At 39.5% G+C, this 15,049-nt stretch overlaps 1 protein-coding gene across 1 annotated transcript in view; it reads left to right on the forward strand.

The window, feature by feature from the left end:
* Window positions 1–351: 351 nt before the first annotated feature.
* Window positions 352–15,049, forward strand: part of LOC145782841 (uncharacterized) — a 51,506-nt gene continuing 36,808 nt past the window's right edge. Inside the window, exons 1-3 of the mRNA XM_082594606.1 lie at window positions 352–4,305; window positions 5,714–5,791; window positions 7,385–7,570. Of these exons, the coding sequence (XP_082450732.1) occupies window positions 352–4,305; window positions 5,714–5,791; window positions 7,385–7,570 (4,218 nt within the window). The remainder of the gene's footprint in view (window positions 4,306–5,713; window positions 5,792–7,384; window positions 7,571–15,049) is intronic.

Raw genomic sequence — 15,049 nt, forward strand, 5'->3', positions numbered from 1 at the left:
ATAAACAATGGCTCCTAACTACGCCACTGGCAGAGGGTAATAAAACGTAGGCCTAGACTTGTCATATATTCGTAGATGAATTTATTTTCTATATTTACACTTTACAGTGCAAGATAATATTTATGTAAATAGAAATTGTCTGTCAAATTTATCAAATTTTAAGACTCGTTATCAAGCAAATTGATGGTGGAATTCATGCTTTAAATTGATACCAAGCTCCAATGAACACAATGTTTCAGTACCAAAAGCAGTGATTTTAATGTCAACATTGCATTTCAAGACAATCGTACATTACCTAACTTTAAAAGTTTGGAATTATTTGTGAAAGTTTTGCTCACTCATTTTGACGTTATGAGTACCAGAAGTGCCCTTTTTAAGAACATCAAAAGCCCTTCTGCAAAATCTATTATTGGAAGGACTGATTCCAAAAGTGATCGATTTTGCAGCGGTTCGCCGTTTGCTAGTGACAGTGAAGATATCAAGATTGAAGGCGAAGATGACTTTTATCAAATCTATAATTCGAGCGTAGAGGCGATCGCTAAAAAGAACGGGAAGGAATCTCCAAGCGTCTCTGCTGCTCCGAGGCTTGCCAGTATGTCACGTGACTTAGAGGAAGATAAAAAGAATGACTTTGAAAACTCTGTAGAAAACAATGCGAGTTTTGAAAGAGTCAGAAAGATATCAAACGCTTCAGACAATATTGATCGGTCTACGGGCGCGCGAATCATTCCCGACTACGTGTCTGTGTATTCCAAACCTGCATTGAATCCAGAAGTGAATCGCACCGCAGGATTGACTGAAGCGGCAGACAATGGGAGAGGAAGACGATATAGGGCAACTGGAGAAAGCAAACAATTACACACAAAGCAAGAAGATATGCACAGGCTACAAGAGAATAGACCAGCAGCAAAGCAACCGTACTTACCCGCATATATACAACCTGTCGTCACCACTAACGTAAAAGGTCAAGCTAGCGCCGCAATAGACGTTACCAACAGTCAGGTCAGACGAAATGTGCATCAAACATCCACGGTTTTCATGAGCGATCCTCTAAAAAAGACTGACAGAATAAAGCGACCCTCTATGCGCTTAGGCCAAAACCGGTTGTCTAGCGGATCGAGTGACAGCAGTAGCAGCAGCGACGCGGCTGTAGATTTGCCAGCAATGCCGAAGCGCATTACGAACAGTCAGCGTGACGGTGAGGGCTTCGATGGTATTCCAGAAAAGGCGACCAGTCGACAAACAAGAAAGACGCGGCATCGAATCCGCGTGGCGCAGCGATCTACTCACACCCCCGACTACTTGTTGCTTAATCGGTCTGCACAATCAACGGGCGACGTCTCACAAAAAGCGCTTAATGAAGCCGCAAATTCAGGAATTAGTTCCAACAGCGACAATCGATTGTTATATTCACGGTCAAACGCGTCGCGAACGCCTGGTGGTTATCACCGAAGCAGAACTAAACATCGAAAGCAACATTTGGTAGAGATGGACGAAAGATATTCGACGCTCCCGGCGAATTTTAGCCCAGCTAATGCTACAGATGACGCGTTGAATAATAACGATAATGTACTGATGAGATTATCACAAGTTCAAAACAAGTCTTCAAATGAAGGTAATTACAAGCAGCCCCGGATGGTAAACGACATGACAATTACACGTAAGCAGACTTCATCTATCTCGGAAGTTAAGCGACGTCAAGATCGTGATGGACGATCTGATTATTTGAATCAATGCACAGATTCGTTATCTAATCAGCATAACGATGCAAACTCAAACCCGCAAGACAAGACCTCAGGCCTCTCTGAACGGATCCACAAGTCGTCGTCTTTGCCTTCCCGAGGCAGACCAAAGCAAGTGGAGGAGTTACGAAGTTTGTTCAACAGTGGCAAACTTTCGAGTGCTGTACCTGACCGCACTCTTCACGATCAACAACCCCAGCGCCGAGCAAAGGTAAATAACCGAAAAACAAGCAAGTCACTGACTCCTGATGCAGAGGAAATAGTTTCCAGCCAACCACTGCTCAAAGCGAAAAAGCTTAGTGAAGATTTTTGGCCCAGAGACGAAGCTACAGAAAAACTACTCAACCATAATCATGTGCAGTCAACCGAATCGGATAAAATGACCAACAATGTTTTAGAAACGGTGCACGAGATGGAAAGGTTACCGAATCAGCAGTCAAAAAACAACGACAGTTCTCGCATGCTAAGCAGGAAAGACTTACCTACGTCACCGAAAGAAACTAACCTAAGTGACCCAGTGGACCAGCAAGCGGTTGAGAGCTGGACCACGCGATCACGCAAACAATCAGGATCTTCTACAGGCAGCTACCAGTTGCAAGGACAGAATCTTTACCTACGCGACGTATCACCCCACACTAGCACTGAAACTCTTCAAGCTTCGATCCGAAGTGGAGATACGATAGAAATACCGGAGAGAAATATCCGCTCTCGCTCCTTGGACGGACGAATGGATCCGTATCTGATGGAAAAGCTGTCATCTTCTAAATGGCGCTTTGACAATCAAAACACGAAATTGAAAGAATCTGAAAGCACCACAAGCGAAAGTAATTTATCGATTACTTCGATTAGCGAAGACAATAAAACAGATAAGGAATCTGACGAGACATATCGCTTTAATGACGTTGACCTGGACATTCTCCCTATGCGAAATATTTATCTCAAGGGCGCCCCTTTGTATATTGCTCCCAAGTACGTAGACTCGTCGCTATCTCAAAGCGAAAATACATTGTCTGCTGACCAAATGAGCTCAGACAGTTTACCAGGAGACGTGGGATCGGTATCATCGGAGTCGATGGAAGATTGCAGTATTTGCCGCGCGAATTCAATCTCTGGGCCGTCGAGTGGCCTTCAACCGATCTCGACTTCGACGAGAAAGACAAGTGTTGTCTCACAATCCACCGCGTTACCGCGAACTCCAAACGGCTTCAGCCCTGGTGCATCGACAAACCCTGGTGACATAGATGAAGGCTGCTTCATAGAAGAAGATCTAATTTCAAGGCCCATTTCGATGAACATGTCTGCGTTTAATTATCCAAACTTCTCTTTGGATAACGCGTCTCGCGACAACGAACAAAGCGATTTTACCAATTCCTCCAACAACAGAAAACCACGCAAATTTTCAGCAGCCGGCCAGAGCAACTCAAGCTCGAGCAACATCAGCAGCAGCAGCAACAGCGATTCAACCCGATCCCGAAGTGACCCGATTCCAAACCGCAAGAAATCTTTAACAAGCACCGAGAACGAAACAGGATCGGTTGACAGTGACTTTCAATACAATTTGAACCCATGCAATTGCTCTGGACACGAAGAACCGACTTCAAATAATTCTGTTAGCGATTTATCTGGCTATAGCGAAAACGCTTCCAATCAAGGCGACTTCAGCAAAACGCATGATGTAATTGACGATTCGGATCCCATCAACCAAGCATTCGCTGAGTTTGAGTCTAAGAACTCTCTCAAAGCTTTGAAAAAGAAATCGTATAGCGACCCCAATGCAAAAGCAGTTTTATCCGCTGGGCTTATTAGCAAATTGGGTCTAAACCAAGAAAAAGGATCAATACATAATTCTTGTAGCGATCCTGCCTTGTCTGAACAAGCCGGTAGAATGGACAACAGTTCAAAGTACAGAAACTACTCACAAACTTCTCTCCATGGCACTGAAAACATAGACGACAACGCTGGCATTGGAGATGTAACAAAATCAATTGAGGAAATGTCTCATTCTATCTACAGCGACCAACATTTAAGCATGTCACCAAGAACATTTCGAAGAGTTCCAAGTGTCAAAGCAAGAAAGAGAGCAGAACAATTGAGAAATGGTGCTAAAGATGAGAAGATCTTTCAGCCCATACATCCCGAAGATCTAACTCCATCACAAAGTAGTTCCAAGACGTCCAGTGTTGTTGTAGACAAAGCATTGGAACAAGAGGAGGAGCAGTTTCATAAACTGTATGAGATGATGTCCTCCAGTAGCAACGACAATTTGTCAGCCACTAAAAAGCCTGTTTCTCACACAAGATCTTGCAGTGAGCCAGCTGTCAGTGAAAATATCAACGATCGAATGGCCAGGAAAATGACCGACCGGGGAGGGCGTAGAGCCGGTTTAGTTCAGGCCCCCTCATTTTTGGCTAAAGATACTCAAAGCCAATCAAACTTGCTTTCATCTAAGCCCTTGTCAAATTCGACTGAGAGAATGTCGTCGACCCTTCCAGCAAACATGAGACGCAGCGAACCCAATAGCAGATTGGATTACAACAACTACGTTCATGGAAGAGAAAAATTGGTAAGATTCTATTTGGCAATTCAAGCCATCACAATGTTTCGCTGTAGCTTGTGGCGGTTTTTCTAATTCTTACATAAAACGCTACTTGTTGTTTTTGTGAAACATTGCTTGTTTGTTTACCAGCTCAGTGGCCGAGTGGTTTCGTCTTCGGCTCTGGTGCTGGTAGATCTGAGATCGATTCCAGGTCGAGTCAAACCGAAGACTTTAAAAACGGTACCGATAGTGTGCTTTCTTGCATAACGCAGTGAGAATGAATCAGGTAATAATGTGATACCATCGTAAACCTGATATAAAATTAAACATGAGCTCTGTCGCTAAAAGACCTTAGCTGTTGTAGAGCGACAATAAATAAAACCATAACATTATTATTGGTTAGCGCGTCACTTCTGGAACGAAGAAGCTTCAAGATCAAGCGGCGCTGGTTCGACTCTCGGGGTGTGCGCTTGAGCAACGCACGTTAAGGACTGCTCTTCATTCAGCGGCACCTAGTGGATGGAATAATTCCACGGCAACAAGACTTCAACAATCGGAAACTTCACTCTGTCAATCTCGGTGACCGGGCCTGCGTCAGTGATTCAAAGCCTCTACAAGTATGCGAAACTGCCAGGATTAAGCTCTGCAAGAAGCGTTCCCAGTCCGAGGATAAAAATTCAATCAATCAAAAAATTCAATCAATTATTGTTGTACCTTGCGAGCTTTCAAACGCCAAACTTCCTTTAGTTGCTTATCCTAAAGCTAAAACATACAGTGGTCGCATTCAACCGGTTCGTACAAACCTGCTCTTGAAAATGGAATGACTTCCTACAATCAGCACATGAAAAGCCTCCAACATGTGTCACTGTATCTATACTGGCGCTAGCGCGGTGCTACTGCTGATAGTAGCAGAACTTCTTGTGAAAGTGTTCGAATCCTGTCAATAGATACACACACAGCATTGTTATGTTTGGTTTGAAGCGACATTCTCTAACGAGTAGCTAGTATGTCATGCCAAGTGGTCGTTGAAAAGTTAATGATTCAAATTTTGTCTCTGCATTCCATCTTCTAGTGCTCTTTGATGAATCGTTGAAGAGTGTATGTTCTTATTGCAATATTATTAACCTTGGATTGTGAACTCTAGCTTAAAATACAATCATAACCATTGAAACAACCATCCATGTTTAACGGTCTTTGATGGAAACGATTAAGTTTAATTTACTTTCTAATCTTAAGTCTTTACACTAAAAAGATTATGAATGTTCGGTTTGACAATTATTAGTTTATGGCATTTAAGAAATTAGAGCTCCAACGTCCTACGGTCTAGCATATGCGTCAAGTTGCAGTTTTTTAAAATTATTTCTTAACTTTAGCGTTATTTTGCTTCCTTATGAAAGGTTTGAATAGTTTGCTAATTTTTTTTTATTTTTTTCAGGACATGAGGAAACATGTTGTGAACAACCTGCTTGAGACAGAAGCTTCCTATGTTAACTCCCTGCGTATTTTATTTGAGGTAAAAAGTTGCGAAAGTTTTGGACATTAATTCTGTACGGGTCATAATATACGCCAGATCTTCTCTTTTTCTCATGTCGTATCCACGCAAATGTCCAGTGATTAAGTTAAAGTCGACCAGAAGACAGGAAATATCAGTATCGGGACCACTTTTTATAAGTGTGACCGCGTGCTTTCGATAGGTGTCGATCCGACGCCCTCAGGCACGTCGTACAATCGCTCTTGCCACTAGATCTCATATTGTAAACAATGGCGATTGTTGTTTATTATGGAAAACACCTTGCGATCAGGATGCCAGAATTGTAGAATCGAACTTGGACACGTTTTCTCGAACACACTGTGCAGTAGTACTAAGGTCCTTCCAGAAAATCGTTTTGCGATGTTGATTTACAATAAAAAACGCGTGATTGCGGGGATTGTTAGAGCGCCAAATGTCAAGAGAGGAATGGGGTAATCAGCGTTCCGATCCATGGTACCGTTCTGCAAGACAATGGTTGTTTTCTGGTTCGTGCAGAAAGAAAAAGTTTCTTTTTTTGTGAAAAATTGAAATAGAATTGCAGAAAGTTTACGTGTCAGAACTTGTCACTTTGTCAATCTGTCACACATTGAATACCAATTTGAAGAAATATCGCCTACCTTAACCCGGCCGTTATCCAAAAAAATTGCCAAACCTGAAAGAAAAAGTTCCTTATATTCAAATTCCACAAGGGTATCCACTAACGTTATTTCGCTTTTCTATAACAATAGGTTTTTAAAACATTTTGTAAGGCATTCATCATCGATAAAAACACGTTTTTATTAAGTTTTAGAAAAAATAAAATAAAATTGATATTAAGCCATATCGTATTTCCCTAAACTATTTTTTTTTTGCGCATCGTGACTGGCCATGCTGTCTGGCAACTAATTGCATAGAATGATTAGCTGTCACAGTATATTGCTGGTGTATGGGAAAGCATAAGATCACGAAGAAAATATCAAAATTTAAAGAATTTATAAAGGTCTTCCAATACCGCACGCAAAAGGTTCATTAAATTAAAAGTCACTTGCATTACTTTCTGTCAATTCGAATAAATCTTTTTCGAGCTAAAAGGCCATCATCAGCCAGGCGTATCTCAACAACGCACTTAAATCAAAATCGATTCTAGAGTTAAATAAAACATTAATAAATTCCCTTATGCAATTTTTTTGCTAAGCATTTTTAGTAAAAAGGTCGCAGTGCTGTACCAAAAACGTGTAATTTTTTTTGTGTTTAAGTAAAATTATACAAAATCTGGTTGTGGTATTTTATTACTCAATTTATGAATATGAGAACTCTGCCAAAATTTTCCATGTTAGCATAAGGTAACAAGTTTGCGTGCAACAGACCACCCTCTTTTTTGCTGCAATTGCGTTTTGCTGAACACCTTCATCATTCAAGATAATTATATTTGGCTCAGGTCGCGCTTGACTCAAAAATGACCCGGGTGAACTGATCTTCGAATTGTGAGCAATAATCGCGTTTGAAGAAGCCGTTGCATTGTTTTGTTTACAACCATGCATTTCAAGAAATTAAGTTGGAAACGCTGAAGGTTAATGTGTTTATTTTTTATCACAGACATACTTTAAGCCATTAAAGCGACCGGAAAATCATTCTATATGTGAGCCCAGGCTAGTTGACGAAATATTTTTCCAAATTCCTCAAATACTGCAACAGCATCAGAAATTCTTTGCCAATGTCAGCGATTGTTATGACAATTGGGATCCAGAGGACATCAAAATGGGTGAAGTCTTCATGCAGTCGGTGAGTAAAGTTTTTATCAAAGCGACTCTTGGACGAGTCACAAGCCAGAGGAATGATGTAAATAAGTTCCAGTCTGCAAATCACTCCTTTTTTGGTCTGTGGACATTGTATTAATGTAGTTTGAACTGCGAAAACTGCTTAGACTGTTTATAATACCAACAGAAATGTGTTCTTATAATTTATGTTTTATGTTTTTATATATGTGCTTTTATCGTGACAGAAATCGTTGAAAATTATATATTTTTCCAATCTGGTAGGCCAGCAAACGTTGTTCTTGGTATCAATCTGCACTAGAATGATAGCCTCACTAATGAATTATTGAATTTGCTTGATTGTGATTGAGTTTCGCGGTTTTCCTACAGATTCGATCTTATTGATTTAATAGTTTTAATGTTTTATGTTGCGAAAGATTTCTTTTTTAATCTTGTTAAGATAATTAAATTCATCTCAATGTGTTTACGATGTACGTTTGATAACAAATGAATTTGACAGCTATGAGGTATGTTTAGTTACAGCTGCTGTGATCAGTTTGTAAATAAACGTTTACTTGATGTAGTTATCGCAACGCTACAACGTGTCCAAGTGTTCAATTCAAGGTTGACCCAAAACTTGCGATTAGTCGTGTTGGTTCACTTCGTAGCGTTGTTACGAGTTTTACATACGGTATCGTAGTGGCTTCTTATATTTTGGCTGCAATTTTGACCGTTTTTCGTACATCAGAGTGTGTTTTGCCCCCTTCAAAACAGTAAAACGTGTGAGAATTGTTTTTCTCTTCTACAAGCTGTTCCCCAGTTATTTGTTTTTAACACTTGTTGAGTTGTCTGAAAGTATGAGATTGATCAAAAATGCCAGACGGGTACACTTTGACCTTTGTCTTTATGTTGCGTTTGAAATATTTGTGTAATGACGTCACAATGTTTACTTAATGATAAGTTACTGTCGAGTTAATCTTTCAGAGTAATGTTAGGATAATGGAAATACACAAGTTACGTATACTGCAACGTTGACATGGGGGGTTCATGGGTTATTATTGGCCTGGGAATGGAGTAAATTTAAAGGCCCGAAACCTTTCCAGGAGCCTGGAACTTTAAAACATTTCATATATTTTTGTTATACAGTTAGCGCATTTTGCTGAGCGGTGTCTTGTTTTGAGGGCCAGGAAATGTCATTGTTACCGGGGCCAATGTAGCCTCTCTACGGGCCTGTGTATAACTACTTGACACATAACTGCGTATAACTGCAAACGACTGTGTACAATAATGGACTTATTTTATTCAATCTACTTAAGTCTTCTCAGAATTGAAAAGCCACCGTTGCTCTTTTGCATGCTTGTTTGTTTTTGATCAAGCCTCTATGACGTCATACGCTGTTTATAGCGATGGATAAGCGTAAACACATCAGCATAATCAATCTTTGTAAAAACTCTTAAAGTCTTAGTGCAGGAGTGCAGCAACTTGTTACAAAGTTACGGTCTTGTGCTTCACTGAAAGTCGTGACGTGAAAGCTTAGTTGTTCTTCCAAGCTTGATGACGCAAGATTGCAGAATATATAAAAGCATACCAGCTCAACAAGTCCGTCCAACAACGTTTATACAATGAAAATCGATAACTTTATGATAGCTGGGAAGGTCACATTCAGCGCAGTTTTGAAGATGGAAGAAATCCTGTCTTTACAAACTTGTCATCAAATTCCTGAGAGAAAATACATCACCAGATGAATTCCCTCAGTTAAAATCTTACTCCTAAGAGTTTCTCACTAAGACCCCGTTCAAACCATATTCAAAAATATGTCTAAACCTTCGAAATTTTTTCTGCCCACTACTTTAGGTTTTCAGGTAAACTGAAAACCAACTTAGAAAATCTTGTAAACTTGACTTTACAGCCAGGGCTGTTGAAGATAATTTAGGCCCAGTACCAATGAGACCCTGGACTTCCAAATCAAAGCACTTCTAAGGAAATTGCACTATATCCAAAGAATATGCGGTAGTTTCTTCAAGTTACCGGACCCCTAGGAAAGGCTATGGACCCCTAAACGTATCCCTGGCCCAGGTCTAAAACACCCCCTGAACCCTCTCTGTCAACGCTTCTGTCCGCAGCAAATCGGTATATACGCGTATCTTCATTTGCATCAGTTCAATGGTCTCAAACCCAAGCATTAAGTTTTGCAAAATGCCACAAGAAATAAGATGGTGAAAATAGGCTTGGATATAATCTGTCTTGTGGTTTGCAACGTCATAGCCTCGGGGCCTCTCTTCTGCGTCTTTGGTAGCCACTTTAACAAGTCGAAATTCTGCCACTGAAATTGACTAGAATGAAACCGCCAACCAATCATAAGCTGCGGTTTAAGTGACGTAAAAAATGGCGAAAAGAAGATCATAGAAAGCAAATTAAGTGATGGATTTTTTGTCAGCTGGTTGGCTTAGGGGTTAGGGTTAGGGCTAGAAAGTAGTCATTTCATTGACGCGTGTTCGATTCTCACCTCTGCTATTGCTCTTTTTCTTCTGTAATTTCCAAATAAAGTTCAAAACAAGCATTAACTCTCTGAATGAGTGCTATAAGGGTCACAATTGGACGGTGGCCTCTTATAACACGTTCTGATTGGTTGGTGGTTGCATTGTAGTCAATTTCAGTGGCAGAATTTCGACTTGTTAAAGTGGCTACCTGCGTCTTTGCTGTTCACTTAGTTACTGAAATTTGAGGCAAAGTCGTCAAGAAAGTTGCATTCCATAAGTTTTAACCTATGTCATCATCTTCGGGTTCAAGCAGGCGCGGATTTATGGGGGGGGCCCAAGGGGCCTGGGCCCCCCCCGAAATTTTGTGAAAAATTGTAGAAATTGTATGTTTCCGCATCAAATGGTTTGATAAGCTTCTAAACAGCTGATATTAGTCCCTCGGCATCACAATTGATGAAAATGGTTCTTTTAATGTCTATTTTATAGCATATCGTATATGTCGTAGTATCATTGTTCATAACTGTTTAGCCTTTTCTTTCTTTTTAATTGATTTTCAAATTTTCTGGCCCCCCCCGAAAAAAACTCTTAGATTCGCGCCTGGGTTCAAGCTCACCCTAAAAGTAACGAAAATTTTTTTTCTTTCAGTCATAGATTGCGTGTTGCAATTTCGCGTTGCTACTCACCTGAATAACGCGCTGTCACTGTCATAACAATTTTATTTTTAACTACAAAACCTACTAGATTCTATTTGAATAAGGTCCTTCGGATGATCCCCCTTTTAGGGTGAAACAGGCTGTCGAGGTTTTAGAAAGTATGATAATAATTATATTTGATGTAAAACCAACTAGTAATTTTTTGGATATCTTTGATTTCTTTTCAGTGCGTTTTAAAATATTCATAACTTTTAAATCACATCTTTTTCTTTATTGATTTTTGTTTGTCAATATTGTACGCATCTCGACTACAGTATGCTCGGGTGCGGGTGTGATCTAGTTTTAAAATACAGTAAATATAAATACAAATTTATGATGCCACAAGCCATGCACACTTGCAAGCTTCAAATTTAACAGGAGACAGTTCTGTTAGGAATTAAAGCCGCTAGTGTAAGCTGATGGTTTAAGTAGTAGTTAATAAATACATTCTTTATGTATATTTTGTGTGATTTTGAGCTACTTTTGTGCTGTTGTTACCGTACAAATAATGGGCTAGATTTTGGCAGTTGTTAAAACAGAATTGGAAACTTGTTGTGGAAACTAATTAATTATTTTTGAATCAATATCGTAATGCAGTACTTTATATTCTGAGCCAAGTAAATAATAATTAGTTGCTTACTGGCAGCACTAATGTGGTTTTAAGAGCTTGTTTTTAGTTAGCAAAGCCGACAGATATATCAGAAATTTAATTTGACAACTGACAATTGGCAACACTGATACTTTACGTATTCAGTTTGTGTTTACTGTTGGTTTGTCTGAAGTGATTCTAGTGGTTTGACAGCTTTACGTTTACAGTTGATGATTAATGTTTATTTACTTTCGGTTTCACAACGTTTGTATCATGCCAGTGCTGCTTCAACTTCCACTATCCCTTAGTCGCAATGCTGTTGCTAATGTAACGTAGATAAGAGTCGGTTTACATCCTTTTAACGTTTGAAGATATAAAAATGATAAAAAGCAGAAAACTTTGCGTCTTTAATTTACTTTCGTGGTATCCAAGCTTACGCCAGTGGTTGAAGATTATATCAAGAAAACAGAAAAACAGTAAAGCCAGTCCTTGTGTCCACCTTTAGGCATGCTTTGATGAAGACACAGGCACATGCTCTTGAGCGGTGTCAACCCGACGCCCTTTGGAACGTTGAACCAGGACTTCCATCACTCGGCTTTACAGCAGCCATTGGCATTTTAAATTTTGTCATGGTGTTCTTTTGTTAAGAAGCTCAATGCATTTTCTATTGCCAGCCAGAAAACAGTTTTGTTTACGTTGATTCAATGCCTGCGATCAAGCCGTTTGATGTACCGGCTTCAACAACATCGAGAAAAGTTCTGAACAGTGCTGTTGTTGCGTTCAGCGTTCAAAGACGGATGATGAAGAATTGATGAAGGAGAACTCTTCATTCGCATCAACGAAGCATTTTCAGCGAATCTGCTCCTATATAGCAAAATGTGTTCTTGTAATGTTAATTCAACGTCTGCAAATATGTTTTGTTGGCGAGAACGCCCACTGAACGTCCAGAAGGACGATATTTGACACCTATCAACGCACGCTGCAGTGTCTTTGGAAGGACACATATTAACATGCCTGAAAGTGGACACGAAGATTGGCTTCCTTGCTTTTCCATTCACTTAATTTAAATCTTCAACTACCTCGAACAAGCCTGAATACGACAAAAAAAATACAATATTTAATCAAAAATTACATTACGGCAGTCGTTAGATTGCGTTTTGTCAGTGGACCTGTGGACAAAGCAATTTGCACACCACAGTAAACGGCTTATAGAGTACAAGACAAAGCCATTTTTAAACTTTAAAGACTCGCAAAAGCGTTTTTTGAAACCACTAAAATTCTTCAAAGTGTTTTCACTTGGCAATTCTCCAAAAACTTGGCAGTTTTGAGTGCAGGATACATGTGCTGCTTTCTAACCAGCTAAATGCGAGGCGCATCATGAAATAGAAAGTTTTTACCCTGGTTGGGGCGTCATCTTGGGAGTCACACGGACAAGCACTTCATTTTACTTGGTAAAATTATAACATTGTTACGGTTAAAATACGTATATCGACGTTGAAGTTGAAATAGATGGTGGCGTGCTTTAGCAATGTTAAAAAACCAAAAACGCCCGATGCAACTGCAGATGCACCAAAGCAGAAAATTATATGTTGAAACACCAATTACTGTAACATGGTGCTGCCACAAACGTGATCTTTGCATGTCACTTTGGAATGTTTGCATCCAAGTGCTATTAGATGACATCGTTTCAATTAGGTTAGAATGTGACTGGTTGCTGGTGCATAGGCTGTTAACATTCTCGTACGAAGCTGTCCTATGGCGGGCAATAACTAAGTTGAATCAAAATATTGGTAAATCAAAATTTAAAGTGTTGTGACCGTGCCATATTTTAAACTGATTGTCCTGCTTTGGTATCATGCACGTTAGAACGTCCGCGTTTTATCGCTTCTACCTTTTTCTAGATCTCTGCTATGTTTGTCATATAGCCTATTGTTTTTCCGTTGTGATGGTCAGAAATAAAAACAAACTGAACCGAACTGAAAATGTCTGCAGGCATTGTATCAGGGTAAAGAACTTGAGTTTGTTGACCGTTATCCAGCTTTTCTGTTTACTTTTTTGTAGTTTCGGTATCCTCACAAGTGCAACCCCCGCTTCTTTCATACTTTTTGATTAAAACCTAAATTTTTTTAAGGCAATCAATCACTTTGTGAAATTAATGGAAAGGACTCGACTAATAGTATCTTCAGCGGTTGAACTGCACATACACGCAATGTAGAAATCAGTATCTTTTTGATAGTGTTTGATACTTTGCGACATAATTTATGTTCCTTTAAAAGTGTTATTTGCAAATTTCAAAAGTTAATCTTGAGCTCATGTAACCTGACGGGTTGAGTGGGGTTTTTAAATCTAAACCAACATTGATCAGACATTGTTTAACGATGAATCAACAAAAAATAACTATTGATGTATTTCACACTTTGTTTGTCATCAGTTATCAAGCACAGGTTTATGAAAAACGTTTGTCTGCAATTACGTCATAAACAAACGTGCAGGCCTTGCGTAAACTTATCTGTGGTTTGTTAGGATAGTTTGCAGACATTTTTCGCTTATCTTGGGAAAGATAACAGGACATGCCTCACATTTTGATGAAAAGTTCCTTTTTGTGGTAGTGGTGCCACACTGAAGTTAATTAAGGTCAACACAAAGAATATTGAAAGTTTAATTTGAGGAGTTTATCTCTGCAGAACTTGAATTTATTTGCACACCGATACAGCTTTAAATCTTTTGAGGTTGCATTGGAGTTTAGTGACGTATGCGTTAGGGCTCGCTGCTATTTCGCTTTGCATCTCAGATACGTTAATGACAAAAAGTGAAACAAAAATGATTGAGATGTGCTGACCACAATTACATCAAGTTGTTTTGGGTCATGCTCATTTTTACGTCACCGACCGTTACGTCATTCGCGGAAAACTCATTACGATGGCTTTCTTATGTACGACACTGCAGGGTTCGAACCAACGTCTGCGAGTCCTCAAAAGCTTTCTCTTTCCAGCAAACGCAGTTGGTTATTATCACTCGCGTGGGTTTAGTAATATGGCTCCCCTCCCCATCTCGAGGTCACACTGTGGTTATATTCTTGATACCTGCTCTCGGCAGTTGTCACATTGCCTTGAGGTAAATTCTGCCATGCGTTAAATGCACCAGTAATGTTGTTTGTTGTGTAATTTTCGTCATTTGTTAAAAAGTAAAAATAGCAATCATTTAGAAGACATTCATTGCAGTAATCTTGTGAAGGGTAACCTTCTACGAGTTGCAGAACAGAAAAATCTTGAAAAGATGTTGCGACCGTGCAACCAAAATCTTTCTACAGTTAATCAATAAATCATTAAATAGATTATTTCGATCTCAAACACCATTTACCTTCTTCCATTTTCAAGACCCCTTCCCCAACTATATTATGGAAAATGATATATTATTTTTTGTTTTGATTGTGGGAAACTAATAAAAGTGTTTCTATGTTATATAACACAGGTGGTAATAGAGTGTCATTGTAGGCTACTACAAGCATACAAAGTCAAGTTATATGATATCACCAGATTCGTGAAATTTATTTACTGTTTGTATGCTGCGAGTTGCTGATGATGTCGCGTGTGCACAGAAGGTATTTCAGTTGTACGTTGCTGCTTGTTAGAGAACAATTGCTGTTTGAAGATGGCTTGGACAAATATGTTACGTATCCACTTTCTGTGCCTTGATTCTGAAGTTGGCGTTTGTTTGACCAGATATGAAAAGATTTGTGGTTTATC

This window comes from Aplidium turbinatum, chromosome 14 (assembly GCF_918807975.1).
Source record: "Aplidium turbinatum chromosome 14, kaAplTurb1.1, whole genome shotgun sequence".
Classification (NCBI taxonomy): Eukaryota; Metazoa; Chordata; class Ascidiacea; order Aplousobranchia; family Polyclinidae; genus Aplidium; species Aplidium turbinatum.